Genomic DNA, 24783 nt, shown 5'->3' with positions numbered 1-24783 from the left:
TTACTTGGCCAACACTTTCATTTGGAAAAGCAGCACGAGCACGATACAAAAACACCAATAATAAATAGTAAAAAGTTCTTGAACACAGCTGTAGAGCCGGGGCTTCGTTTACATCGCACACTGGCCATGATCAGAATGAGCTGGCATCAGCGGGCAGGTGTGGCATCTGTGCCTCTTGATCCCAAACGGTCTGAGCCGTCGTACGTCGCTCACTGACCCTGCCGAACATCAGGAGGAGGTGCCGCGTTCATAAGCAGGGATCAAAACACCGGTAACGGTGCTCACTTTGAGCACACGTTTCTCTGAAAATCTGGACAGATAGTGACGCCAGCTGATGATCTTTATTCACGTCTCAGACATAAATATTTTGAGCTGGGAATCATGCAAAGCTACTCTGACAGAGTGAAAGCGTGAAGCTGAACAGAGCGGTGATGATCCCGGAGAGTCGGGCAGATATAAAATCTGATCAATTAAAATGTTGAAGCTTGTTTTGGTAAACGACGCCCCGCTGAGCAGACAGTGTGGATGAATCACGACAGCTAACACTAACACAGGGAGAGTCACGTGTTGAATAAGGAGTGATATAAAAGGTGAGAGGGGCGGGCTGCACGGACACCTGTGCACACGTAGGTCGTCATGCGAGCGGCCGGGATGGGCTAATAGGGACGGCCCCGCCGCTCCTGCCTGCGGTCGCCCCTGGAAACCAAACACAAAGACATAAAACATCAGTGCAGTTTCCAGCCAGCGGTCGAGTTTCTCCAAGTCAACACAAACCACAGAGGCACTGCTGAGCTTGGACTTCAACAAGTCAATACTCAGACTAAGAAATAAATAAATGATTTCAAAATCAACAAAACAGATTTTTAAATGAAATGAATTTAAAAAATCTGATCAGTGGGACCAAATCTTAACCCGTGAAACCTGTTTCTCGTGTATTTACAGTCAAAACACTCCAAATCAGGCTAAAAGTGCTGGCACGTCTGGGAAGGCTCCGTCAGTGCTGGTTTCAGAGCGGCATGAGCTCCATGAAAAGAAGAGGGGAACCTGCAGACTGGGAAACAGGAGCTCAGATTTTATTTAAATGGTTCATTTTCAGTTTGAACATCTGCTGTGAGTAAAATTCGAGTTTATGATTGATGACATCTGTTTTCCCACGTGTGTGTGTCTATAATCATTTAAAGCAGTTCTCCTGCTGTCTGTCGTGTGTGCAAGTGTCGTTGACTCCACCGACACTGGAAACATCTGTAAGGCCAGGGGTTAACTGTCATGATTACTCATCGATTTCCAAATGAATAACCATAAAACACTTGACGTACACGCGGGCACGCCGCCTCACAGAGCTGCCGTGCATCTTGTTGCTCACCTCACATCCATCTTGCCGGGGCCAAATCCTCCCCGCTCGCCTCCTCGGCCTCCTCTGAAGCCTCCGCTGCCGCGGTCGCCGCCGCGGCCCCTGAAGCCGCCCCGATCAAACCCCCCTCTGCGGTCTCCGCCTCCTCCGTAACCTCCTGCCAGGAAACAAATGAGGTGAGCGGGAATGCATGACTCACCAAACTGAAATGTTTCTCTGCTGTACACATATAAGTGATTACAGGAAACCAGAGTAAACCACTACAGAGCAGAAGGATTCCTTCATAAACCGCACTGTGTCTGTTATGATTTAATGCAATCATTCATTCAATATCTGCAATCTTTTACTCTAATGTAAACCTACAGCAAAGTAAAATATGCTGAAATATTAACCTCACAGCTACAAGTTTATCCTCCTGAGATGTCTTAAACATTCACAGGTCACCCTGTTCTTCTTCTCCATCTTAGATAAACTATGAATGATGAAATTCCCCTTTTTTCAAATATCATTAATTACATTTACAACTCAGAAGGTCAGAGCGTGTCCAGGCTGCTCAGATGCTACGATCAGAGTTTTAACGGTTCCTCGTTCTTTGTTGAATCAAGAAGCTCCTAAACTTTGGAACAGCTTCCTCTGCTGAATCTGCAGCTTGTTTTAAACGACTGCTAATAAAAAGGTTGGGTTTTCTTTAATCATTCGTGCATCATAGAATACATTTGCATGTGACAAACGGCAGCTGCAGGTTGTTTCAGTTGCTCCTGCTATTTTCTCCTTACTCAGAATTTTTACATAATTTCTGTAAGGATTAATAAAGTATTCTGATTCTTGCTGTGTGTGTGTTTGAGCACATAACTGTGTGTCTGCGTGTTACAAAGTCATCAGAACTACGCGATCGCACAGTACAAGTCGACCATCCTGATGCAGATGTAGAAACGTGGTCGCCAGAGTCTGCCAGGATGCGCTTATCATTAAAATCACGACGAGAAAACTTTAAAAATTACCAAATGTAAACTTGTTTTCAAGTCACAAACACACTACTTCCAAATGTAACAACTACTGGAAATAGAAGACATTTTTGTCCTGCAGCCGCCTCGTGTGGAGATCAGTTATCTCAGGGAGGAGTTTACGTCACCTGAATCCTCATTCTTTTTGCTTTTGTAATCCGGTAATCCAGAAACAGCGATAAGCAGCTACGCTCCACTGCAAGCATGTGTTCTTCAGCCACATTTATGAAATAGTTCAAGATTATCTCACGAACATGACCTGCGTGAGATAAATACTGATGCTAACGCGCGTTCACTCGTCATCGCTCATTTCAGCCATCAGTAGAGCTCAGAGAGCAGATCTCAGTAGATTTTATATCATCAGACAATGACATGAAATAAAACATGATTTAATCTACAGCCCGCCCACCTATCACATATCTAACTGCAGAATACATAAAAAATAAAAATGAGCGGACACATGTCTGCGTGCTCTTCTCTTTGATCAGGTAAACTACAGCTGTGCTAAACCACAGAAAGCTCCCACAGCTAAACACACAAGCAGTAGAAGTGTACACAGAGTACATCCTGAAAGCAGCCGAGACAAAGGCTTTAGGACGAACTCCAGAACAACAAAGCAGCCGGCCGGGCGAACGTCGGGGTCGGAGGGCACACTCAGCTTCTGTTTCAGTCAGACTGAAAACAAACACTCAGAACGACTGAACAACACGAACGATAACAACATGTTCAGCTTTCTCACTCCATAATAAAAGTCTGCACGTGCTCTTTTTGTTCGTGATCCGATCGATGTGATCGCATGATTTCTGTTGTTCATCCTCTGAGTGTAAAACAACTGAGGCACGAACTGAAACTGTGATATTACAGGAGACAGTGATACCCAAACAGCGCCTCACTTAAAAACCAGCTGATCGAACAGCGTTTGGTCGGCAGGAAGTAAAGTTACCTCCACGTGTGGCTGCTAATTCTCTTCTTCTGTACTGTCTTCCTCCCCTCACCACAACCGGCCGCCCCTCCCTGAGCCTGGTTCTCTCTTGAGGTTTCTTCCTGTTAAAAGGGAGTTTCTCCTTCCCACTGTCGCCAAAGCGCTTGTTCATAGGCGGTCATATGATTGTTGGCGTTTTCTCGGTTTCTTTGTATTATTGTACGGTCGACCTCAAACAATAAAGCGCCTTGAGAGAACCGTGATTCATATAAATAACAGTGAATGGAATTTAACTGAAGTGAACTTTTAGGGTATCGTGAAAGTTATTTCAAAACTGTGATCTGTGACAGGAAGTCAGGTCAGCTCACTTGGAAAATTCTGCTTCCGCTGTTTGGTGTTCGTGACAGCGTGGGTGAAGCAGAAACAGGAACAACTACACACTTTAATAATAACTACATGTGTTTTTATTTATTTAATGCATGTTTTGACCTTAACCCTTTAAGACCTACCATAGAACCAAATCCGCCAGAGCTTATCTTTATACTTTTACATGCTGTGGAGCCATTTGTGGGAGCATTTCAAGTTGCTATACATCAATACAACTGTTACAGCCCAAATTTTGATAATATGTCTGCATTAAGTGCATAGTAATTACATAAATTGCAAAAATGTGCAATAAACTACAAAAATTGGAAATGGTTTTTGTTTTTTTTTACATATATTTCTACTTAGAGAAATTTAAGAGGTTTATCCCTCAAAACTGTAAATGCAAAAAAGTTGCACAAAATAGTTTCTAACAACAGGAAATTTATTTTGAGTGTCTTCATAGTTTTATTTTTGAGATACACTAATTTTTATATACTGCAGGAAAAACAAAAATAAATATTATACTGCAAATTTGCAAAGAAACAGCATCTGCATCAAAATAAATGTTCAGCAGTGCAATTTGAGTTCTAAGCATCCCAGAAACTATTCAGAAAAGTCAAACATGACTTTTAAAAACACCAGTACAGGCTTATAAGGCCCCGAGGGTAAAAAACTAAAATTTCCATGAAAATGACGTCACTTCCGGTTTCGGGCAGGTAATGGCGGACATGCAAAAGTTCGCGCTGACCTATATTCCAACGTAGGAAGTGTTACGAACAGCTGATGGGATCGGCAAAGCGTGTTTCTGGAATATTATGTTTTTGTTGCTGCAAGCGCTTTTTATGCAGTTTTGCAAAGCTATATGTGGAAGGAAACCGTGACTGAGGACAAGCTGATGGCATCAGATGTAAGTGCAACTCCTCCGGTTTCATATGCAAAACAAATTATTGTGCTAGCTCACGTGGTCCCAGTTCTGCAGTGATTTAGAAATAGTTACGCAAAACAGAGCGTGCCCGGTTAAACGCATAAAGCCTTTTTTAAGTGTCTGAGTAAACTCTGTGAGTCAACAAATGTTCACCTATTTATTTATCTAATATTTATCCAGGTGTATCTAACCTCGCTCCATGGGGGGCATCCCACCAGCATCTTCAGCTTTCGGAGCTTTGCACTGGTTACACTCATTACGCCAGGAGAAGTTCAAGTTCCCACAGTTACTGAAGAGAAGAAAGGAAGACTTTAGAAGAACTGTTATATGTTGATAACAGATCCGTAGAAAGATTACTACATTAAATAAAGGTAAGACTGAGCAAAACTAAAACATCTGGCATCATATTTTAAGCAATCATTGTACAAGATGTTTTTGTTGTGTTTTTAATTCTAATTTATTGTCATAGAGGAGCCATCAAAACTCACGGGTTTGAACACTTCCAATCTCCGGCTCGCTGCTGCCCTCCTCCACCACTGGCACCACCTCCTCCCCCTCCATTGCCACCGTTGCCTCCTGGGAAACCTCCCCCTCGACCGCCTCCGAACCCTCCACGGCCCATCGGACCTGCACGGAAGAAAACGCCACAGCATCTGTCAGCGGGACACGTGACTGATGGTTCAGTGCGAGGCTGAAGCTTTTTAATTCACTGCAAACAGTAAACGAGCATTTTTGTTACGACTCAAAGTTCACCTGTGAAGTGCACCGTGTGGTCCGACTGCTGTTTACAAGGTTATAATTTTTCACTTTATAAAACTAAAAGTAAAAAGAAAGTGACTCGCCTCCTCGCCCTCTACCTCCCCTCATGCCTCCTCGGCCTCCAAAGTCAGCTCTGCGTGTGGCAAAGGACACCTTGATTGGGTTTCCATTGAAGTCTTTACCTGGAGTAAAGCGATGAATATCAAAGGATCAGATATGAGGTATGAAATCAATAATCCTTTCTAGCTCCATATTCTTGGACTTTCCAACAGTAGCTTTGCATGAGTTACAGTTCAATATAATCCTTATTTGTCTTATACTTTAGCAGTCAGTTCCATCAAAGCCTAGTTTCCAGATACAAACCTTATAAAACCACTTAAACCACCAACAGAAACTCAAACAGTGGGGAAGCCAAAGCTCAGAGGTAATAACTCACCATCAAACCACTCGATGGCAGCTTTAGCTGAGGGGGGGTCATCGAAGGAGACCGTGGCCTCCCCCTTCAGCTTCCCCGTCTCTCTATCCGTGTACAGGTTGATCATGGGCAGGCCTGTCTTCTTGTTTACCTAAGAGGACAGAAGGAAAGGGATGAAAGTCCATGGACCAGAACTGTGAACAGCACAACAGTTCAGGTGCTGTGTGTTACCATGGAAATCAGACTAAAGGATAGAAATTCATTTAGATTCCAAATGATGAAATTCTTCTTCTTTTTCTGAAGTGTAACATAAGATTTTATGACGAGCCAACGCGATCAGGGAACCAAGAAAGAAAATGGCTTCATTCCAGTTTTTGTTAAACTTTAACATCAAGCCGGCGCTTCTTTACCATTTTAACCAGTCATCTATACATGACACATCCAAATAAATGCTTTATTGATTACTGACCAAACACAAATCAATATGTTACCTTAATGATCCCAATCTGCTTAAAAAAGTCAGCCACTGATTCAACAGTGTAGTCGTCTCCCAGGCCTTGCACAAAGATGGTGTTGTTATCAGAGTTATCCTGGTCCTGCACTGTTAGAAAATCATATAAAGTGATGTAATTCAAGCAGTAACAATGGCGTAAAGCAGGGGTGTCCTTGAGAGCTACTGTCCTGGAGCTTTTACATGCATGCCTACTCCAACACAGGCGAATAAAATTGTTGAATTAGCTCTGCAGCATACCATCAAATTTGGCAAAGGCCTGGCAACAAGCCTTTCATTTGATTCAGGGGTTTCGGAACAAGGACGCATCTAAAAGCTGCAGGACTGCAGCTCTCGAGGACAGGGGATAGAGACCTCTGTGCTAAAGGAACTACCAAAAGGCTTAATTCTCTAGAAGTGTCTCTAAAAGTGCTCAGTAAATGTAGGCTTTATTATCGGAAGAAAACTAAAACAAAGTGAAAAATGTCTGCCAATTATAAAGCCAAGAGAACCATGTCTTGGTAAATTCTTGGCATAGGAGGAAATATTTGTAGTCGTTTCTTCTGAATTTATTGGCTTTAGTTCATCTCTCAGACTGACATCACACCAACGACTGAAACTGGCTTTTGCTGGTAGCTGAACAAAGAAAACAGGAAACACTTACTGAAGCCGGATCCTCCGTGTCCTGGTTCTCTTGGTCCTTAAGGACAAAAACAAACAGATGTTAGGTGTGGAAAAGGTCAGCTGTTCCATCACACACAAACAATGGTCTAACTAATAGTTAATTCATTTCATGCACACCTCATCCCCACAGGTATATCCAGCACTACTATCAAACTCTCTTTAGGTTTATCTGTCTGAACGTTTTTCATGTCTCGGCTCATTCGCTTCACCGTCATCGTTATCACGCTCCACTGAGGTCAGCGAGTGGCTCCAAGTCCCAGGAACAAGTGTAAAAAACACAACCGTCCACTTGATTGAGATACTGCCTTGTAGCTATTTCTGTGCATTGGCTTTGGTCCTTTTTTTCTCCAACGAGAACAAGCAGACTCTTTGGAAAGAGCCTTAAAGGTGGTTTGTTTACATGTTGGGTTTTTTAAGAATTGCTGCAGTCATGTTGAAGCGTTTTCTTTAACACCAACATTACAGAATCATTGAACCAGTCAAACACACTGAAACACAATTGTTTTCATTTCTATGGAACAGCCCTACATGTCATTAATTGATCCCATTGGATACTTCAGTTTTCCCACAGCTCAACAAAGGATTCTTGCAAACTGCTCAAACATACGTCCTGGGAACACGAACGCCATGTTTGCCATTCTGACAATTGAACCCGCTCAGAAAACCATCTTCACCTGTGCAGGTTTTCAGACATTACCTCAAACACCTTATGAAGCGCTTCAGTGCATCAGGTCCCGTCACTTTTCTGAAAGGAACTTGGGCTCAATGCTCCCTCTTTAAACAAACACGGGACTGGTTATCGGACACCAAAGGCAAACCGCCTGCAGGAGCAGATCTGCTCGTGTCCATCTGACATTAAAAGACTAGTTTGGGGGCTTTTTTTAATATATTGTTCTAGTTTGTGGCTGTGCAAACAAGGAGAACCAGTCTTTGGGCACAACTCACTGAGGAAACCAAAATAAAAAAACCAAAATAGAAAATAAAATCTGATCCGTAACTAACATGAGCAGGCATCAGTGTCCCAAGCTAAAAATCAAGATTTCAGTTTCCAGTTTATTTTTCACTGAGCTCATTTTCAACTATCTTTGACATTAAACAACTATCGGTTAGGGTGGAGCATCTGGCATTGGCTCCCTGAGAATCTTATGAGGAAATAATCAGGAAACTAGACACCACCCTCTCCACAATTATATCAGTAGTCGCAGATAGCTGAACTTTTATTGGCTGGATGGAAAACCTTAAGTTAATGCCCAACCCTAACAGGGGTCAATGACTTCATGACCTTTTATTTCTTTAAATAATTCAAATACAAACGTTTTTTTCTATTACATCTCTTCCACATAAGCACAATAAAAAACTTTACATTGCAGCTAAACTGAAGATTTTTCATTAGAAAGCATACGCCCTCGTTGGTGTTTGTGATGTTTGTGATGTTGTGGATCTTAAAGACATCCCACCCCAGCAATGAGTAAACTGGAAGAATCAGAACGGACCAAAACCAGAAGCCTGAATATGAGCATCTATTCTCAGATGCAGTGGTGAGAATTTTGATATGGACTTTCCTACACTAAACACATAACCAGTGATTATTTTAATTATACTAAAGCACGCCCACCTTTCTATATGATCAACCCACATCTGAGGATGTGACTAAGCATCCGTACCTCTTGTTCTATTGTTCCAAACTGATTCCAAAGTTTTCTGCAGAAAGGCGGGCAGACAATGGTGTTCGAGCCCATCCACACTGAGGACGGTGCAGAATCAGAGCCTGGGAGATTAAACCCTACAATAAACTACTCAACAATCTTTAAAGAAAGTTCGAGTTAAGTAAGTATGTATTAGATTACTACAGCCCTTCTACAACAGGGTCTCGCCATTTGCAGGAATCCCAGTCAACATCTCCAAGTAGTTTGGGCAAACAAGGCCAAGCCCTACTGAAACAATCCAAAAAAAAAGAAGTGCCGTAACATCAATCTAAAGGTCAGGATTTAAAACAAACAAACAAAACTCATCCTAGAAGCAAGTTTATTATGAAGTTTCTATCTGAATAAATAAGAGCTCTAACTTTTCCAAAAAAATACTCTCACCCACTGAATTATTCAAAAGATGTTATGAGTCTGATCACAGATTGGTGTTTGAAAAGCTTCTTGATTGGCTCAGTCCAGTCCAGTGATACAGTCAGCACTCTGATTGGCTCTATGGTGGGAGGGGTGGCCCACCGCCATATCTGACCATGCAGAAGGCTCCCACAGATTTCTGTTCAGGATTATTTGAGCCTCCTCCTGCAATGTTTTTGTAATAGTCCCCGAATCACAGAATCACCAGTAAAACCAGTAAAGAATGACTAGAAATGTGAAAACTTCTCATACTTTCAGGTTCAGCTGATTTAAAGCAGATAATTGATGGGCAGAACGTCCAGCATCTTTGCAGTTACCCAGAGATTTTTGCAAGGCATTCTTTGAACCCTGTTTTGCTCTTACAATGTCTCTAATGAAAACACCTTTCAATCAGCATATGTTTGCTTTTTCCGCAGCTGTTGTGCTGCTTCAAAATGGCCTTGGAGTGGTAATCTTTGGGTGGTGAATGACACCAATACAGACACAGTGGCCATGCGGGGTAAACACCATTTATTGCTAGAACCTTGTTGGGCGTGCTACCTGTAAATTTTAACTAAAATAATTTGGTAATTTAAATAAAAAGCCCACATTTATATAAACTCTCCGATCCGTATCAGTTTGTGCTTCTTATTAGCAGGATTGTAAACAACTGAAAACATTTCCTTCAAGAAATATTGTCCAAACAGTTTGAAGGGCTTGAAAAAAAGATGATGACTGGACTTCTTTGGGTTTGTGAAGACGTTCACCTCTCATCCAAAAGGCTTCTTCAGTTCCCACTGCTGACCGTTGCAGGTGTCACATGAGCCGTCGTTCAGAGTAGGCATAGATGGCCTCTTTCAAACCAATGTTCATCTTGTCAAATTCTCAAATTTGACATTCTCAACATTCTCAAAATCTACCCCACTGTGGGTTAAATACCTGGGACTCTCCACCTCTTGTTTCTAGAACTGAAGGGAGTTTCACCTCCTGGATGGGAGGTGAAACGTCTTTGCAAACCCAACGAAGTCCAGTCACCTTCTTTTCGAGCTCTCAAAACTACCATGACTGGATGACTGAGAATGGTAAATGGCCTGTATTTATATAGCGCTTTACTAGTCCCTAAGGACCCCAAAGCGCTTTACATATCCAGTCATCCACCCATTCACGCACACATTCACACACTGGTGATGGCAGCTACATTGTAGCCACAGCTGCCCTGGGGCGCACTGACAGAGTCTACACAGACATGTAGTAGAACTACAGTGGAATGCATCAAGTTACCGCCATTACTACTTAATCTCTTTATGATCACAAAAGAACAAAAGCAAAACCCTCTTCAGCCTGAATGAGCATATTCTCGGATGCAGTGGTAAGAATTTAGATAGGGGCTTTCTTACTGTAATTACTTTAACAAAGCTAAAGCATGCCCGCCTTTCTATACGATCAACCCAGATCTGAGGGTATGACTAAGCATTCATGCCTCTTGTTCTATTGTTCCAAATGGATTTGCAACTGAACCAAGAATTTTCAGTTTTCATCACCGTGAGTTCCAGAGTCAGTGTCATGTGAAAAAAATTCCCAGTGTGTGCAACCCAACCAGTTTTTACCTTTCAACCGTCTTTGGTGGAAAGTACAACAGAATCAAAACATCTGTCAACAGGTTTTCAAGCCAAGCCTTAAAAACCATTTAGGGTCATTTCATCTATTTAACACGATTTGTCACATTTGCACAACACGATAAGGTAAGCAACACTTATCTCACTTCAGTCACTGAGTTTGTCACCATCCACACTTCAAATTCAAACACCGAGTGCCAGAGGAGCAGTGGAAGGGCTAATGATGCAGTTTTAACTCCCTCCGATGGACATTTCAAGTCAAACACACAAAACACGATGGGTGTTATTATCTGTACAGTCATGCTAGAGACAGTATACATCAAAAGTCTTAACATTCGCCTGACCTTCACTGTTAAATAGCTGTTTTTTCTTCAGCTTTTCAGACAGAATCAAGTTTTATCCCCCAAGCCACACTTGAAGTACCAGAGTTTGAGCTTACTCCCTTTTAGCTTTGACACACCTTTTCACTCAAGTGTTGAAGTTTTTTGTCACTTACCACCAAACTTATTGAATCCTCCACGATCGCCCATTCTGATGAAGAGGAAGAGAAAAACGACACGCATTGAAGGCTGGAGCTGACAGCGATTTCTCTCAATGGGCTGAGGTTAACCTTCACTCTCACAGCGTCTTTGCTAAACCCACCCCTCCTCGCTGGCATTGTCCAAATGTACCCTTACTGCATGTTGATGTAACCCATGGACAAGAGGCCAGTGTACAAACCCTGTTAGCTGAAATTTGCATTTCTGACTCAGAAGGTGTAAAAACTTTCAAGTTCCATTTATTTCATCATAAGAGAATTAACAAACCCAAACATCAGAGCTCTGATCCCTTGGTGGGTGCTGTTTGTTTGTTTCTTTAAAGGTCTCGGAAAACCTTTATTCACTCAACACAGGGTGTCTACAGGTATGAACGACTTCAATTTAGAACCTTCAGACCTTAAAGATTTCACTTTGAGTAACACAAAGGTGAAAACACACTGACATCAGGTCAAATTTTCATTTGTTTTTATTCCCGAGTCTGAACAACACGGCGCAGACTGCTCTATCAGCATTTTCAGCCACAGGCTTTAACAGCCAAAGGTATTTTTATTCCTATTCACGTGTGTTTGACCTTCTTTCCTTTTCGATCATTGAGCAGGTTGGACAGCAGGGCCTCTCTACCGTGCTCAGGCCTGAGGCTGGGTCTCACTGGGCTTTAACTTAAAGTACTTATGTATTTTTATCCTGAGATAAAACAGTTACTGTCTGCAATGCTTTTTACACAAAGTAAAGCTAAAAATTATACTTTTAAAAGGGTAAAATTATCCATGACATGCTTTTCATTCTAAACTGCATTATATAAATAAAACCGAACTGAATGAGGCACAATTTTTTCACCCAGCGGGTGAAAGCACTTTGATATTTATACCTTTCTATAAAATTAAGCTGGTAAGAACACGCCAGTGGAAAAGTGTGTAGCAAACCCAACCCCACCCGTTTTCTCTTCAGCTGATATCTTTCCAGCAGACCAAACCATTAGCTGCTATTCACCAGGTAGATTACACATCATTTGCTCTCGCAGGTACAGCGTCGGCTTCTAAAAATTGATGCGGTCACATTGTTGTTACCTAATTATGCAGAGGAGGCCAAAATAGCAGCTTTGTGTCTTGGAAACTGTCTCAGTGACATGATTTTAAAATGTTTGAGACCCACTTAACTGAATTCAAGAAAATGTTATTCTTCTTCAGCGGTTTTTAGAGTTTCAAGTCTTTTTTAAGGACCCGTAGACACCCTGTCTTTACACAAATTGCAGCAATTCCCAAGTGTTTGAGACTTTTCTCCAAAATGACTGATTAGTATTTAAGTAATATATCCTGTGTTATTAGAAGACTATTAAATCTGACTTCCCCATAATGTGATTTTCCAAATGATGGCTTAAGAGTAGAAAGCCAGCCTGGAGAGAAGGTAAAAGCCTAGGAGAAGATTCAAAGAGTGATTAAAGCAGAGTATGGTACAGTAAACCTGCAAGGGCTGGTGGGGAAGGTGGTGGTAACAGGTGAAAAAGGCAGGTGATGGTGATATACTGAGGTGTGTTAGTTTGTAGGCAGAGTGAAGGTCACACTTTATTCTATAGAAACATTTCAGACACAAGCAAAGATGAAAAACTCGCCGTACGGCATCTTTGGTTGCCCGGTCAATGACTTGGACCAAGTAAGTAGCAGAAAATAGATCGATGGACAAAGTATTAATTACAGATAAAAAATGTATTTTAAAACAAAAAGAGTGCAAAGGGTCTGAATACTTTCTGAAGCAACTGTATACTTTACTATTTATAGCTGAATGGCATTTTTGAACTCCAGATGTGGCACAACACACATACCATTATCTTTCTTTGACGTGTTCATCCATCGTAAAACTGATAATACCCCAAAGTCATTTGTAAACTTGGATTTATCAGCTGATTAGTTCTCACTGTGGCGAATATCAAGATGACCCAGTGTGGAAGGAGATGTACAGGAAGTACACGATGGATGAGAAAATACATAATGGAATGGGAAACTAGTTTATCTGAGTCCAGCTCTAACATCATGAGGTCACAAAGAAGAAAACGAGAGACTACGTAACCTCGTAAGAAGAACAAAAACATCAACTTACCGGTTTATGCTTCACAGCTTCAAGCAATCAGTGCTGATGTTCTTTGTTCTGTACATTTAATTCATTGGCTTTACGAAGCTTTGCTCCAACCCATTATCCATTTCTGCTGTTTTAATCCAGCTTCACCCAAAACCACTGAGGCCTCTGCAAGTATTCAGACCTCTGGGTAATAACACCAATTACCCGTGGCCGTGCACTTCTCTTTTGTGCATTAGCCTTATTACAGCATCCTGCTAGTGCACCTGTAACTTTTACTAACACGTAGTTTTCCCAGTGCTGGATCAGAGCTGAGAGAATAACCAACAACAATTCACAGTAATGTGTGATGAATGAATGATATTGAATTCAGTTTTTCCTGAGCTGTTTGGAATTTTTGTGGTTGTGGTTTCTGATTTGTATCATAGCGGAGCCTTCGTTTTTACATTTGCATCTTTTCTTTTCCAAGGTTGGAATAGATGAATCGAGTCAGTGGTATTAAAACAATCATTCTATTGAAAATGACAAATCTGAATCACATCCCAGCATCTTCAGTGTGTCCCATACTTTAGGGTTATCCTAACCCTAAAAATAACCCTAACACATCCATGTAAGACTACAGCCTCATCAGCATTCATAGACAATTCCTTTGCTTTTATTTTGAAAGTGCTGGCACTGTAAACATAGCGGGCCATGCTCGCGTTTTCACAGTCGATAGTTCGATGGCCGCATCACTACTGTGTGTCACCATCACTCTGGAGTTCGAGCTGGACAGACTTGAACAAGCTTGGAGTACATTTGACTCCACCTCCGCCTGACTCCACCCTCTTGGACTGCAGCTGGTGGCAGTTCTTGTTTTGTTTTGTTTTTTTTAAACGGAGGTCCACACTAACCAGATTCTGCCACGACGCCGAGCTCACTGAGGCATCAGAGCTGGAGACGAGACGAAGTTCAGCCACGTGACGAGGATCTTATTGAAGAGGCAGCTGATAATAGCTTCCTTATTTATTGTCTCAAGCTGTATCTTTATTATTTATGAATTTGTTTTGGAATAGACAGGCGTGCCACCTGTTGTGCTTAATGGCACAAAACACTGAATGAACCCTGTCAGACATTATAGCTCCATAGAAATAACATCAATACTTCAATAATGAACAAATAATCCATACATTGGCAGTATGTGAGATTTACTTCATCCTCTCTGATCAGAGAGCACCGACCATTCTGTTGTGTTTGCACTGACTAAGCAGAACAGGAAACAGTACTTTCAACCCATGTTGCCACAAAGTAGCGCTGAGTAAGCGCAGATTTTCAAAATAAAAGAAACCGAGTTTGGCTGCAGTGTTGTTTTTGTGTTCTGGCTGTGAACCTCTCATTTTTGGCTTACTGATCCATTCTTGACCAGATTTTTTTTATTTGTTTTTAACCTCATCACACTGTCAGGCGGGTCTGCACAGGGTCAACCGGACCACAACGCAAACCACCATGAACCAAGAAAACCCAGCTGAGTGGACGTCCTCTCTTTTATAGGACGAGCTGATATCACAGCACAGATGTTGGCTTTTAAAACTTTTACCTTTGTGCTCTTAATGTGTAAAAAACACACCTGCAGGCAGATGAAATAAGCCTGTTTAAGGTCACACTTTCTCCTCGCTGCCTCCACCTTCTGTTTTCAAAGATGAGTTTCATTCACCTGTTCTTGTGAGTACTGTAATGTTTCAGAACACACTGCTTTTTTGTGGCCATTTCACGTTTCTTTTTGATTTGGTGGTAAGGTGGTCCAGTGGCCTCAGAGCAGCAGGGTCTGGGTTTGAATCTGTTTTATCGTGTGAGGAGTCTGCAAAGATGATTCACAGCTTTGGCTCTTTCACTTTTCAACCACATGTCGACTCACTGGACCTTTAGCAATGTGGTCTTCAGCGTTTTTGGGCTGGGTGGAGAGGCGCTCCACGGGATCTCTTGCAGCACTGAGGATTACATACTCTTACAAGCAGGTGAGGTCAGAGGTGTAAATATGAATCACTACTTCTTTTTTTTTTTTTACAGGAAAAGAAGGAAGTAGTGCGGCTCCATGTAAAACCAGATGGGTGGAGACATTAAGATGTAGCACAGCCCTGAGCTTCTGTGACTCATAAGTCAATGATTGATGACACCTACCCCATGCCTCCTCTTCCTCTTGGACCACCTCGGCCGCCTCGGTCAAAACCTCGATCGTATCCGCCACCACCGCGGCCTCCAAATCCGCCTCCACCGCGGCCCCTGCCCCCACGGCCTTCCTGACCTCCATAACCTCCATCAGGACCACCGTATCCTCCGCCTCCTCCTCCACTTATCGGCGGGCTATCGCCTCCATATCCTGAGAGAAAGTTCCAACCTCAGCAGACCAAACACTGATGTGCTTTCAATCAGTAATCAACAGCTACACAACCCCTCACCTCCACTCTGCCCGTACTGGCTCTGCTGGCTGTAGCTCGGCGGAGGAGGGGTGTTGTAGCTCGGCGGCTGGTTGTAGTGACCTCCTCCGTGCTGAGACGGTTGTGGGTGGCTTCCGCTGCCCCCGTAGTTACCACCAGGCTGCCCTCCACTGCTGCCGTAACTGCCTCCGCTCGCTCCGCTGCTCGGTGGCTGGTAGGCGGGAGCTGGCGAGTTGCCTTCATAGCTGTTAGAAAACAGGAAGTGTTAAAGACTACAAAGCAACATGGCAGCTCACATACGAGAGACTCAAACTGCAGCTGCTCAATTATGGTGAAAACCTTAATCCTGATTATTTTGTTCAGTGCTGTAATCTCAATCATTCACTTGGCGGCTCATCAGCCTTTTACCGCTAAGGGCCAAAAATGATTTGACTGTAAATGAACAAACATTTACTGAACTTGAACATGTCTGAATGTCCTCAAAATGAACACAATGCAAATGAAAGCATGTTTGGCCTCCGCAGTAACAGAGGGGTAAAGAGAAGTTCAGGTGGCAGCGGACACGTGCACGTCGACACACCTGAACTAATTAAAAAGAGGCTTTGTGTGATGAAATTAGCTAAAAGGGTCACTGTCTGCAAGTCCACGCTGGCTTCAAAGGACACATACCTGGCGATCAGCAGAGAGCTGAGGTCGCCACAGAGGAAGTTTGCTCCTATAACTGGAGCGCCCCCTGCTGTACTCACATGAAACTGCAGTAACGGCGCCTTTTTAAAGTTCTATTCGATTTAAACTAGTTCGGCCTCTAGGCTGACCTATAATATAATGAAAAACAGAGCACCTGCTTTATTAGGATTAGTATCATAGAGATAAGCACTGAATTACTGAGACTGAGCTCGGCTTATGTTGTACTTTATACTGGGGACCAGTATGAACATTTGATTTTTATTACAGGAGTGTTCTGACCACCATCAAACAACAAAAACTAACTGCACTCCAAAATTATTTAAAACTAAAGACGAATGCGGCCTTTAAATTATTCTTTTTTTGACTGCTTCTATCAAGGTTCGCTAAAGTTCACCTGCCTCCATCTCCTGCTATCCCAGCATCCTCCTCTCTCACACCGCAGGTAAAGTCAGTGAGGTTTGTGGTTGCTCCTAAACACTACCGCTGTGCAGATGGGGCAGAAATCAGTGAATTAAAGGCGAGGTGAACGTGAGCATACCTCGCAGAGGATGGAGGAGGAGGCTGCTGCTGCTGCTGGCTGTACCCGGAGAATGACGACTGCTGGCTGTAGCTCATGCTGGACGGCTGGTTGCTGCTGTTATAGCCACCGGAGCTGTAGGACTGACTTGAGTGACCATACCCACCACCACCACCACCACCCTGGTTAGAGGATGGAGACCCGTATCCACCTGGGAAAAGGAAACTGATTCACAGTTGACTGGAAAACGGTGACTGTGGATTTGGGCGGACGTTGGGGCTTCCTCTACCTGACTGAGGATGGCCGTAGCCGCTATAGCCTCCCTGACTGTAGGAGCTGGAGCTGCTGTCAGAGCTCTGGTTGTAGCCTCCGTAGCCCTGCTGGCCGTAACCCGGGCCAGACGACGGACCGTAGCCCTGGCTAGCACCGCCACCTCCACCATAGGATGGATAGCTGCACACACCAACCAAGAATACACCGTTTCAAATTGTTTTCATTGACTTACAAAACAAAATCATTTCCACGGTTAAATGCAAGGACTTACTTTTCTTGTTTTAACCCAAATTCAAAACCTAAATGTATTTACTCTGAATGAGTATTAATGACTGAAAGCTTCATGAATGAATAAAGACATGATTTACATAACTTACCCCTGGCTAGATGTTTGGGAATAATCTGTGGGAAAAAGCAGAGAGGGTTAATATTAAAGTCAGTTTTGATGATAGCAATAAAACATCCAAACAGCGTCAGACATAATCTATAACCTCACAAACTCAACAGTAACTATATAAGACACATTTTAATGGTAATTATTAAATGAATAAACTATATTCTATCTGTAAAAACACTTTTTAAGAAGGCCACGTCACTGCTTTTTATCATCCAGAAATGGAAACTGGTAATACTTAGGCTCAGTTTTCATGACATGGACTAAAACTGATTCTCTTTTAGTCTGGGACTAGATTCAATCCATGTCCGGGAGATCTATCCAAACCGAACATAATTAACAAAAACAGACGATTTAAAGTGTTTCAGACTGCAACACTGTGAAACTATTTATGAATACATTAAAAACCAGACACCAAATCCACTGAATTCAAATTTGTCAGATCAGTCTGGATGTGGGAGAGAGACACACTCAGTACTTTTAAGATTATGCTTAAAACTTTTGTTTAGTGACATAGTTAGGGCTGGATCGGGTGATCCCGAACCGACAGGCTTCCCATGATGCACTGAGCATTTCTTCTTCGCTCACACCACTCTGCATCTTATCATTTGTTGTCTCTGCTCTCTTACCCCCAGCTCGGTGTTATGGACAAGCCTCGGGGGTCCTGATCCTCCCAATCAAGTCACTGTGCTGCTGAATCCTAATGACACACTTCAGCTATAAGTTACACTAAATCACATGATAATGAAAAACACCCATATTGCTGATAAGCTGCTGCAGTGCAGCTCAGTTTAATGATGCAGTTCACATCAGTCTAGAGCTTCCTGTGCAGGTCAGAAGTATCTCTGTGTCTCATCGGTGTGTGCAGCGAGCTTTAAAGCATGACACTGCATGAAAATGGCAACACAAATGGAAATGTGACAGGATATTGTGCCCTAGTGTGTGTGTTGTGAGTTCACTGATCCAATCAAACACAGTCGCCCTTTTATAACTATAAACTTTGAGTGTCCTGTGCTTATATGTTTGGAAATATTTACGGCCTGTTTATTTATTGTTTCGTGTTTTTCTGGAATAGCAAAGCCCTCCCTGTCGGTTACCCTCCAGTTCAAACACCCAGCCTGCTGCTCCCTCCCCTCACCCCCATCAGGCAGATGGCTGCTCCTCCCTGATCCTGGTACTAACGCAGGGTTCTTCCTGTTAACAGGACTTTTCCTCACAGGGGGCCATGTGACTGTTTCTGTGTTGTTGCAGGCTCTTTACCTGACAGTATTAATAATCCAGCCCACAGATGCCAAAAAATTAATAATGAAATGTCTTTCATTATTTGGGGTTGAGTTGAACCCGCCCGGTGTAGGTGAGCTGGGTTTGCTCGGTCTCCGCTCTGATGTCCTTCTAATAAACCGAGGACAGGGGTTAAAGCAGCGCGATCGGCACAGGGGGGCGGTTACTCTGCTCGAGACCGCAGTGAGCCACCAGAAACTGGGTCAGCAGCAAAACCGGGCTAACGGCGAACTAATCGGACCGCAGCAGCTTCGGTTACTCAGAGTTAACCGAAGCTAGGCGGCGGGGCGGTCGTGCAGCCGGACAAACGGTGGCGTAAGGCCTGCATGAATTAAATGTGATAATAAAGGATGGACGCCACGCCCCCAGAGAGCCATTTAAACTGCAGCTAGCCGCTAACTGTCCTCTGTTCACCGGCAGGTGAAGGTGATGCTATCTTTAGCTAACCGGCTCCGACGCCCAGACCCCAGACAGATTTGCCCGTTTCTCTTACCGTTAGACGCCATTTACACGGAGACAGCGCCGCTTCGGCCTTTCTCTCGGTCAAACAACGCGTCGTTGGATGATTAAACCGAAGAAGAGGACGAATCGACACGAAGCTCGACCCACTAGCGCCGCCGTCTTCAGCTGCTGTTCCTCCGCCGCCCGCCAGGGGGAGCGCACCAGTATCGATGATGTTTAGTTTTATGTCAGGTGAAAAATGGTCCATCATCACAAGATGTGATGAGATGTGACTTCTTATAACACAAAATAGTAGTAGATTAATAGTAATGATAGTAATACAGTATCATTTTAATAACAACAACAGTAAAAATCATTTTTAATCATTTCTTTTCGTTTTTTCTTCAGAAGGAAAGTGAGTGCATTTATGGTGATGGAAATAATAGTTATGACAAACCTAGTTTGAGTAGCAAACATAATTCTAAAATGCTCTATAAGTCATTTCCACCCATCCACCATGGGGTCTTGTCCTGAAGGTCAGAGATCAAAATCTTTCTGGGGGTTAAAAGCCATAAATTGGGAATCTATTTAGGTGTCAGTCCAGTCAGAAAACACACACTGTGGACTTGATAAGATAAGATAGATTCCATATAATTTAGAGCTGATTTAAATTTGTAAACACTGGATTTTATGTGTGAGGGCAGATTATTCCAGAGAAAACCTGGTCACATTTCAGGGGGTGTTTCTCTGTCCTTTAGATCTCACTGCTGAAGGAGAATCCATAAAAGTGGCCATCACTGCATTGAACATGCATGGACAAAGGAACAAGTGCCTTCATTTGGATAGCGGGAGACCTGTGAGAGCAAATAAATGCATTCAGTTTCATCAGAAATGTTTTATTCTGAAGATACAGTAAATTAATTTTTTTATTTTCCATCTAACAGTCCAGGAGTAAAAGGCAGGTCTGCACATGATAAAGCAGGATCACTTTCCTGAGAGAAAATGTCAAAGTAAACCCGTCTGTTTTCATCACCGTGGCAACATGTTTCCACAGAAACAAGCTTCATTATCACAGGTAAGTCGCTACAGAGCAGGCGTGATTCCTGCTGTAATGATCGAACACATCTCTGTCAGCTTTCTGTATATGAGAGCGTCCTGTGTGGTGACTGTGCTGAGGTCACCACATCTGTGATTTTACTACATGTTCACTGTCAACATGAAGAAACAGGCAGTTTGTCTGCGGGGGTTGCCATGGTCGTGTCCCTTTCAGCGGTCTGGGAACTTGGACTTGAGTCACTGGTGTTTCCTAGTTTTCGATTCTTGTTTCTTAGTTCTTGTGACGCCATCTTTGCTTCCTGTTTTTACTGTGTGATCTTTCCAGAGATGTGTTTCAGGTCTACGGTTGGTTTATTCGTTATCGTTTCCTCGTATATTCCTCCCTTCTTTCCTGTCTGTTTTCACTGTTCCCTCTCCCTAAGTCTTTTATTGTTTCCAGTTTTTACTGTTTTACTTTTGGATATTTTACCTTTTGTTTTCTAGTTCTGGATGAAGCATCTTTCTGTCTTTTTGGGCCTGTTAAGCAGGCACGTGCAGAGGGGGGGGGGCTAGAGGGGCTTGAGCACCCGCCCCTTTCCTGATGGGTGCCCAAAGTGCCCTTTTGTTGAGGTAACTTTTTTTTTTTTAAATTATTATTATTTTTTATGTGTGTGTACGTGCGGAGTCCTTTCTGTGCCCCTCAACAATAATATTTAACTATTAATCACAGTTTTGCTAAATAAAAGGATCTGGCTTGCATCAGTCACATGATCACATTTAACCAATGATCACTCTTGACGGCAGAACGCGCTGGTTACGAGCCGGGAACGAGCTCACAAAGAGCACGCGCATTTTTAGCGGTCCGGAGCTGTAGGAGAAACACAAGTTAACTCAGAGACACAGACTGATGCGACACAACCAGTAAGTAGGTGTACAGCGTACACTGTAGTGTGTAGCACCCAGGAGTATCAGCTTATTACGTACACGTTGGTAAGCTGTCTTGTTGCAACTGACGAACTGAAACAAACGAGCGTGCTGTGTGTGCAACAGCGCGACAAACATTACCTGTCCTTTTATTAACTGCACAGGTAGTGCTGGTCATAGCTGCTGGCTACCTGTGTAAGGCTGTCATGGGTCTGTAGCTCTGTCACCGTTTTAGGGAACATATTTAGTTTTAAAGTAAGTTTCTGGGCATTTCCTGCCTTTCTGGAGGGATTATATTTCACTAAAAACGATCTAATATGTATTTTCACATAATAATTATTATAATTATAATATATTAAAAACACAAGCTGTATTTTAAAGAACATACATTAAGAAGCAGATTATATTAGATTTATATTTTAAATAAGACAAAAGTTGGATTTTACAGCAGTAAAATGATTGTATCTCTACAGTTTAAACATGTAATAAGCTTTGCCCTGCACAGAGTGGATAGTGAAACACATGGAATCATCATAATGACATTATTTCATATTTATTACTTCCCCCTCCTCTTTGCTTTATTATTGTAGCTCTAGTAATAAATATGTAAGGATTCTGGATCAGCACCGTGATGCCCATAGTATATACAGTATTCTGAAGAAGGTCTAAAGTGTCACTGTGTGTGCATGTGTGTGTTTTATGTATATAGATTTTTTTAAATTATTACTCATGATATAACATTGTCCAGACATGGCTGGTAAGGACATGAGGAGGAAACAGCAGGAGCTGTGTGAGGCTACTAAAGGCAGGGCTATAACATTTTTCTGTCATCATTTTATTTTAGATTAAGTGCTGGAGTTGTTAGGTGTGGATAATTAGATTATAGTTTATTGCAATAGCAAGTTGTGCCTTGTTCTCAGATAGACAGCAAGTGGAGAGTGATATATGAAATGATGGGATGGAAGGAAGAAGAGAAGCAAAGAGTGATTCACAGGCAGAGCCTAAATTATTTCTCACAGTTTTTTGTGTCCTTATGGTTCCAAGCGCTGTCACCAATCTTTGCATTTTGTTATTATCTCATGACACTTGTTTAATCAGCTACCATCTCTCCTGTGGACTTTTTACTGTCTACAGTCTCAGATCAACACAGCCCTGCCCTTCCCATATTAGATTCTTGATGAATGTGTGTTGTTATTCAGCCTGGTTCAATGTGCCCCTTTTTAACTTTGGGCACCCGCCCCTTTAAACCTCTCTGCACGGCCCTGCTGTTAAGTTTGACTTTTTAATAAAAAGGTGGTTAAGTGTGCACTTAAAAGAAAAACAGCATTCTCACACACACACAAGCTGATGCCATGTGTTTGACTGACATTTGTCACTGAGCAGTTGAACAGGTGTACCTAACAGAGTGGCAGGGTGTGTGAATTGTTGCGATTGTGATTAGACGATTGGTTTGTACCTGTAAGATTATGTTTATCTTTTGTTATTCTAAATGTAGATGAATGACATTTTAAGTGTTAACAGTGAAGTGTTGTTCATGCTCAAAGAAGCAGGTCCTTTGATTTCTGTACAAACACAGTGAAAAGCTGCAGTTACACCTGAGCCTGACAGAGCTGCAGAGGTCTGACTGCACTGTGACCGAGGCACAGGACGAGACGATGGACGGCTTCAGCCCGGCTTCAGCCCGCTGTGGTCCTCGCTGCCAACATCAACCTCAGCGCTTTAGACCGAGACCCATGCATCAGAGCACCCTGAGCCTGGGCGACACGCCGCCCTGCTACACCACCACCCACACCCAGGTCTCCTCAGTGCAGTCGCTGTTCGTGTGGATCATCACGCATCCACAGTCTCTACCATCTTAGATTTTATGTTTTCACTAAAAATAGAATACAGGTTCTAATGGTTTTATTTTACATGTCAGTAATGTATACGTTTAAACGTCCTACAAATCCAGCTCTCGGGTACGATTCTAGCCCTTCCCTCTCCTCTTCTCCTGGTCAGAGTTATTCCGGCAGGTCGGCCGATGGACGTCCTCTCGTCTTCCGCCTCAGAGACCCCAGCTTCCCCTCCCAGCACCGCAGCCAGCTGGATCTCCGTGACAACAGCATGCCGCCGCAGAGTGTGCTGCAGTCACACAGCAAAGAGGTGTACGCGCCCCAGCACGTGACTCCGGTGAGGCGGAAAACCATCTTTCAGATGGTTAAAGACAGACTCTGGAGTATTTTAAGTCTTATCTACTTACATTTTTACTTCCATCATATTTCTATAACTCTTCTTTTGTGCCTGCATGAATGAGGAAATATTAACATGCTTTATTTCTTTGTGTTGATGCAGTTAAGAGGTCAGAGTTGTTTCGATCTGTTGTCTTTCTGTAGTCACAGTTTTTTCATCCCAGCTTTTATCTCAGTAAGTTGTCACATGACCATCCTGGTGGTGATGATCTGCCTGGACCCTGCATTAGAAGCATATTTTATTAGGGGAAGAAATCAGTTAATGCCAAATCTTCCCTCAGTTATAATTAAAATTATGTTTGGGAGACTTTTCTTTAATTTCAACTTTTTATTTTAGACTTATCTAAATTTTAAAATAACTTATACATGAATTAAAGTAAAGCTACTGCCTGTCATGAAATATTATGACTATATATTAAGGACAGAACCAGCTTCTGCTTCTCTCCAGAGAGTCGACCCAAAGTTGGAAAACTGGACTCGGTATAACAGCAGCCGCGCCATCAGAGAGCTCATCAGTCAGCATCAGCATCATCCACCCGAGTGCCAGAGCACCTACAGGACGGAGCACCCGACCCCGGAGTTCGACGGCTCGTCACTGCAGGCCAGCGGCAGACAGACACAGCGGCACCGACACGACATCCTGACAGGTAACGCTCACAGCTTGTGTCCTTGTGGTCACAGTAATAACGGACCGCGCAGCGCCGTCTTTGAGCGGCACGCTCAGCCACAGTAATGCCATAAAAATCGTATCGTTTCTTAACAGGCAATGCAAACTGTTTTAGCAATCCTGCTTTGTACAGAAAAATGCAGCAAAAACAGAATATCAGGATAATTAATCTCTGCTGTGTGCAACATAATAAAAACTACCAGTAATAACTGTGCATACACTTTCAAAGTATTCCACAGAGGAATAAACTGATTTTTAGTTAGCTTTGCTGTTTGGACATTTGTTCCCTGTCTGCAGGTGAACCGACGCAGGTGTTTGAGCCGGGGAAGTCCAGCAGACGGTCCAGAGATCAGCAGCTGTGGGCGACCAGACGCTGGGAGACGGACTGTACTGCGTTCAGACTCTACTGATAGAAAGTAACGCCACAGCAAACCTCCATTAAATGTGCAAACCCTGTCAGGACTCTGTGGTCTGCAGATGCTTCTCAGAGCATTCCTATATGATGCAGGAACAGCATTTCTCCTCCAGGACTCAGTGAACAGAAACAATAAGTGAACTTTAACTGAAGGGGCTCAGATGGGCAGGAAAACACAGAAATACTAAAATCCAAAGCCCACGAGAGGCTCCAGCAGGGAGTCGACCGCCAGCTTTACAGCATAAACACGTTTACAGCCGGACAGGTGAG

The 24783-nt window shown here is 42.9% G+C and overlaps 2 protein-coding genes across 5 annotated transcripts; one reads left to right on the top strand and one right to left on the bottom strand.

Annotated features, from left to right (window-relative positions):
- On the bottom strand, positions 1-19436 carry fus (FUS RNA binding protein). Its single transcript, XM_004556428.5, has 15 exons — positions 19297-19436; positions 17506-17530; positions 17145-17308; positions 16877-17066; positions 15673-15896; positions 15395-15593; positions 11125-11159; positions 6897-6932; positions 6234-6343; positions 5764-5893; positions 5411-5509; positions 5057-5195; positions 4760-4857; positions 1364-1508; positions 1-696 (listed from the first exon to the last, which is right to left on the bottom strand). The coding sequence occupies exons 1-15, from the start codon at positions 19307-19309 to the stop codon at positions 657-659; spliced, it is 1647 nt and encodes a 548-aa protein (XP_004556485.1). The 5' UTR covers positions 19310-19436; the 3' UTR covers positions 1-656.
- On the top strand, positions 19374-24554 carry LOC101474317 (uncharacterized). Of its 4 annotated transcripts, none has more exons than XM_024802273.2 (7): positions 19374-19496; positions 20003-20100; positions 20189-20319; positions 22780-22999; positions 23202-23372; positions 23880-24078; positions 24396-24554. In XM_024802273.2, exons 4-7 carry the CDS (start codon positions 22859-22861, stop codon positions 24506-24508), a joined length of 624 nt encoding a protein of 207 aa, XP_024658041.2. In that variant the 5' UTR covers positions 19374-19496; positions 20003-20100; positions 20189-20319; positions 22780-22858; the 3' UTR covers positions 24509-24554. The 4 variants fall into 4 exon arrangements, with proteins under 4 accessions (XP_024658041.2, XP_076739583.1, XP_076739582.1 ...); XM_076883468.1 differs by having other exon boundaries at positions 22754-22999; XM_076883467.1 differs by lacking the exons at positions 19374-19496; positions 20003-20100; positions 20189-20319 and adding an exon at positions 21079-21200.
- Positions 24555-24783: the final 229 nt, after the last annotated feature.

Source organism: Maylandia zebra, linkage group LG4 (assembly GCF_041146795.1).
Source record: "Maylandia zebra isolate NMK-2024a linkage group LG4, Mzebra_GT3a, whole genome shotgun sequence".
In the NCBI taxonomy this organism is placed as follows: Eukaryota; Metazoa; Chordata; class Actinopteri; order Cichliformes; family Cichlidae; genus Maylandia; species Maylandia zebra.
Note: the sequence above shows the minus strand (reverse complement) of the source record. Positions and strands in the feature narration are given on the sequence as shown.